The 5,108-nt window shown below is 43.8% G+C and overlaps 1 protein-coding gene across 1 annotated transcript; it reads left to right on the top strand.

The window, feature by feature from the left end:
* Positions 1–1,331: 1,331 nt before the first annotated feature.
* Positions 1,332–3,540, top strand: LOC147905470 (12-oxophytodienoate reductase 3-like). Its single transcript, XM_087372843.1, has 5 exons — positions 1,332–1,562; positions 1,671–1,811; positions 1,907–2,037; positions 2,127–2,309; positions 2,407–3,540. Exons 1-5 carry the CDS (start codon positions 1,468–1,470, stop codon positions 3,111–3,113), a joined length of 1,257 nt encoding a protein of 418 aa, XP_087228969.1. The 5' UTR covers positions 1,332–1,467; the 3' UTR covers positions 3,114–3,540.
* Positions 3,541–5,108: the final 1,568 nt, after the last annotated feature.

Raw genomic sequence — 5,108 nt, 5'->3', positions numbered from 1 at the left:
TGGGTTCAAAAGAAGGGGTTTTATAATTGCAATCCATAGGGTTGTTATTCACTTACACAAGGGGGTTTTTTCATTAAGGTATTGGGAAAAAATAAAATAAATCATTAGTTGGAATAGTACAAGTGGCTATTTTAAAGCCTTCTAATCTATAAATAAGGGTTTTTAATAATTATCCATAAATCCACATGATATATAAGGTTCTCACCACTATAGCTCTTGCTATGGAGAAGAAATTAAGCAATGCAACACAAAACAAAAATTATGTGTTTAATATAACGGGATCCCTTAGAGAAGCTCCCCATGGAGTCCCAAGGCATTCACTATGTACAATATATCTTTTTTGTTCAACAAAAGGGTTAATGAAAGCCTTATTCCCTTATCTATATGTATTTTTTGCAACAAGAAAATAAAATCATTTGCTATCTTACATATGACTTAGTGAACTACCCGAGCATGGAGTAGAAATTCTCCTTAGCTTAAGTTTGAATGTCCAGTAGACGGTTTGAGTGGGAGCCCTTGTTTTTCTATTCCCACGGCCAAGGGTGCCTCAACCCACCCCTTGGATGCACAAGCTAGAATATTTATAGTTGAAGCAACAAGAGCACAAATAAATTCTCAAGGTAATTTCTGTCTCAAAGCCCCACTTGGAGATTTTACCATGGTGAAAATGTTTTGATGTGCATTGAACTTCCACTCCATCGGGACTTGCTCTTAGACGCCTAATCTACAGGCCCTCCACAAAACTCGTCAAGGATATCTCTCATGTTGTATAGGAATCCTAAGGCTACAAGTGCATGCCTTTAAGAAACATATATTCCAATAGAAAGTGGTGCACTCATACAATCAATATTTTTTTGGGCCACATGACAAATGAAGCATGAGCAAGAGAAATATGGGGTCAATGGTGGTAGGCACTTCAACACGTAAGTGCTTACGTTTTGGGCATGTCCACCGAAAATATTGGTATTTTTAGGAAAAACCTCAAAGCTTATAAGATAAGATTGGAGTTAGATTTTCATAAGTTTAGAGTTTTTTACACAATTTATAACTATATTTGGAAAAAAAAGTGCAGTTTTTGGTGACCTCCAAATTATTTTCTTCAGGACCAAATCAGAAGAATTCTTCTGTTCACCTGTACTAAAACCGGTTTTTATCAAATCCGGAAAATAAATATATGCTAGGCCATACACATTCCAGAAATAAATACGTACGTATGTACTCCGGCTACAAAGGTTTTCATGGACTGACAGATTGTGACTCGAAGATCTAGAAATTGATACGGGGGCCTCTATTATAAATATAGACCCTCTCCTTATCGATCCACACTATCACACGACCCTCAGTCCTCATCACTCTCACGTTCATCACAGTAGCCTTTTCAGTCTCAGCACAGGAGAACTTTCTTCCAAACTCCACCTCCTGCTTCATTCGCCTCGCCCCTCCTTCCCCTTCCACTCTCTCTTTAGCATGCGTAGAACAGCCATCGCTTACAAACACGAGGATGATGTCTTCTCCACTCTTCTATCTCCTCTGAATCTCGGAAACTTTCAGCTCTCCCACAGGTACCATTTTCTCTCATTCTCCGTCTCTCTCCTTGTTGCTTGTCATGCTTTCCTAGGTATGGTACGAATCTCGACTCTCATTCTTCTTTTCCTTCTGCTCATTCTCAGGGTCGTTTTGGCTCCTGTCACTCGTTGCCGAGCCCTCCACTATGTCCCTCAGCGTGCTCACATCGATTTCTATTCCCAGCGAGCAACCCCAGGTGGCTTACTGATTTCTGAGGCAGTCGCGGTCACCCAAGAGGCCATCGGGTAGGCACCCGGGACCTGTCTTGTTGAGCCAAAGCCCTCAGCTGTAATTGCTATCAGATAGTAGCGTTTTCTGATCTCTTCTCTCTACGCCTCAGATTTCCGCATTCTCCCGGTATATGGACCGAGGAGCAGGTGGACGCATGGAAGAAAGTCGTGCAAGCGGTACATGACAAGGGCGGTATCATCTTCTGCCAGCTCTGGCATGTTGGTCGTGCATCTCACACTTGTATGTAGTGCCGTGGTAGCTTCACGCTTTGGAACATTCGGAGTATGAACTCTTTGCTTAGGTTATAACTTGATTGTTGGCCGATGCAGACTACCAGCCCAACGGATCTGCCCCAGTTTCCTCCACAGCCAAAAGGGTCCCGGAAGGGTGGTCCATCAGACTTCCCGATGGAGTCATGGCCGAGTACTCCCAACCACGCGCCCTGAGAACTGATGAGATTCCAGCTATTGTGGAGCTGTTCCGCCAAGCAGCTAAAAATGCTCGCCGAGCAGGTAATACAAACCTACTTATGTGTGGCGCAAGTGGATTGTGTCAGTGACTTCCCTTTCGCTTCGTTTCTTAAATCTGACTTTCTCCTTAATCCCACAGGGTTCGACGGGGTAGAAATTCACGCCGGCCATGGCTATCTGTTTGATCAGTTCTTCAAGGACGGCATCAATGACCGCACCGATGAATATGGTGGTTCCATTGAGAACCGCTGCAAGTTTGCCTTGCAGGTGCTTTCTGCCGTCGCCCAAGAGGTGGGCCATGACCGAACTGCTATAAGGATTTCCCCCATCATAGACCACTTGGGCGCCACAGATTCGGATCCGGGAACGTTGGGTCTCTTTCTCATAGGAGAGCTCAACAAGCTCAAGCTGGCTTACTTGCACCTTACGGAGCCTCGATTCACCAACCAAGGAGTGAAGGACACAGCGGAGGACTGCTCGCTGTTCAGCAAGTCTTTCCAGGGAGTCGTGATGAGCAGCGGTGGCTACACCAAGGAGTCCGGAATTGAGGCAATAAAGACAGGGGCAGCGGATCTGATATCGTATGGGAGGTTGTTCATCTCGAACCCGGATCTCCCACTGCGTTTTGCGGTAGGGGCGCAGCTGAATCGCTATGACAGGGCGACGTTCTACACGCACGATCAGGTGAAAGGGTACTTAGACTACGCGATGCTGAGTGCGAAGGAGGTGGAGGAGAAGGCTTTGAGGAGGACTCTTCTACGCGTACCGAGCTCATCCAAGTGTGGAATGATGTTGGATGTATCGTCGCCGAGGACGCCTGTGGTGGCGGGATCACCCAGATTCTGACCGAAAGGCCCTAAGACGCTGGAAAATCCAGTTTAACGAGATTTGAAGTAACACAAATATAACCAAAATATGAAGTTTTTGATTCTGTTGATTGGCCAGATGGTGTATGCTACTTTCCTACTTAGAGATTTGAACCAATGCCTAGAACCTTGGAAGTGAACTTCTCTATGTTGGCCATTGGAGCCAACAAAGAACTTCTCTATGTTGGCCATTGGAGCCAACAAAGAATTACTCTTTGATTGAATATGATTCAAAGATGTTTGTTGTTTAAGTATCGGACTATGGGGCCAAACCACATATAAAAGCCAAAGAGATGTTGTGATAAGGGGGATTACTTAAGTAAATTAGGAGTAAATTAGACTTAGAGATATGGTAGTATCATTGTAGAACTTTCATATCTATATTGATGTTACCTAACGTTTGCAAATTTTGCCATATCTCAAATTTTATTGTGTGAGACACATAGACATTTTTGCAATTACATTTTGCACACCACTTCTATCGTATCTATATTTACTTATTTTTTTGAAGATTCACATGTCATTCAAAGGCTTCCACATTTTTGGAAAGGGTTGCTCTCAACTTCCTCTTTTTTGTTCTTGCCTTTCTATGCTCTTCTCTTCGCTAATTGCATGAAATTTTGCACCATGGTCACACCACGAGTGCAATACTCACCATGGCAGTTCCAATCTCAATGGCCCATACAATAATCTCACTTGTGGAAATTGGCATCATCTCCTCCCTTCCCTTGACCTCTCCTCGTCCCCATGCATCTATGCACCCCCTTCTACTCTCTGCCTCCCTCCTTGGCCAATGCTGGTGCCAAAATCCTTTTACCAGTGACTCATCCCCTCTTGTATATGCAAACAATGCTTTCTTCACACCACATGGAGCCCTCTTGCTCATAGGCAAGGCAAAAACTCCTCAACATGATGCTTCATGATTGGAGATCTAATAGTTCTGGCAATGGCGCCACACAAAATTTATGAGCATTAAATTGCCCATCAGGCTCCAATTCGATAAAGAGCAGCCAGAAAGACACTTAAAATCTTCTCCTAACTTATCCAAAGTCCATGAGAGACTATGACACTTGGCCAAAATGCTAGGTTGTTAGGTAGTGTGATCCAAAAACCTGTTCAATTTGTCCTCAGCTTTAGCTATGGCTCTGTTTGAATTTTTTCCCCATAGTTCCCTGTTTGATTTTCAAAGAAGACATCCTTAAATCTTATTGTCTAGCACTGCAGGGAATTGACTAGCTAGTACTCTCTTGAGCTATAGAGATTGACAGACAAATTGCATAAATGCTTCTCCATCAACTTGGGACTTTCCACCAACATTCGGCATGCGGTGGGTGAGCTTCACCAAGGTCACAATGAAGATAAAGGGAGCTAGCTTCCTACCTTCATAGTAGGACCCCTTGAACACATAGGCAACGTGATGGACTCCTACGAATTTGCACCTAGCAAGGAGCACCTATATACTACTCATACATTGGATGATAAGCCACAAGACAAGCAAGAGTCAAACACAACCCTATCGATGGTAGAAAAATTGCATAAATGCTTCTCCATCAACTTGGGACTTTCCACCAACATTCAACATACCGTGGGTGTGAGCTTCACCAAGGTCACAATGAAGATAAAGGTAGCTAGCTTCCTACCTTCATAGTAGGACCCCTCGAACACATAGGCAATCTGATGGACTCCTACAAAGTTGCACATAGCAAGGAGCACCTATATACTACTCATACACTGGATGATAAGCCACAAGACAAGCAAGAGACAAACACAACCCTATCGATGATTTTAAGAAGATTCAATTAGATGTAGCACTACAACCAGCCCAGGCACTTGGCCAGGCAATAACAAAGGAGCATTCATCTCACACAATGTTGGTGTCACATGAGTAGGGGACACATTTCGATAGCTACTTTCTATGATTTACACCCAGAAGCATTAGTGAATCCAGCATCGGAGCTATTGACTTTGGATCGTC

This window comes from Dipteris shenzhenensis, chromosome 1, assembly GCF_047967505.1.
Source record: "Dipteris shenzhenensis isolate YYH24624 ecotype China chromosome 1, Dip_SZ_1.0, whole genome shotgun sequence".
Lineage (NCBI taxonomy): Eukaryota > Viridiplantae > Streptophyta > Polypodiopsida > Gleicheniales > Dipteridaceae > Dipteris > Dipteris shenzhenensis.
The sequence above is the reverse complement of the archived record's forward strand: the minus strand, read 5'-3'. Positions and strand labels throughout refer to the sequence as shown.

Excerpts from the sequence above, each read along its gene's own strand:
- LOC147905470 (XM_087372843.1), top strand. The coding sequence starts at position 1,468 with ATGCGTAGAACAGCCATCGCTTACAAACACGAGGATGATGTCTTCTCC. Across the intron at positions 1,812-1,906 it reads GTCACCCAAGAGGCCATCGG|ATTTCCGCATTCTCCCGGTA; the intron begins GTAGGCACCCGG and ends TCTACGCCTCAG. Across the intron at positions 2,310-2,406 it reads TAAAAATGCTCGCCGAGCAG|GGTTCGACGGGGTAGAAATT; the intron begins GTAATACAAACC and ends TTAATCCCACAG.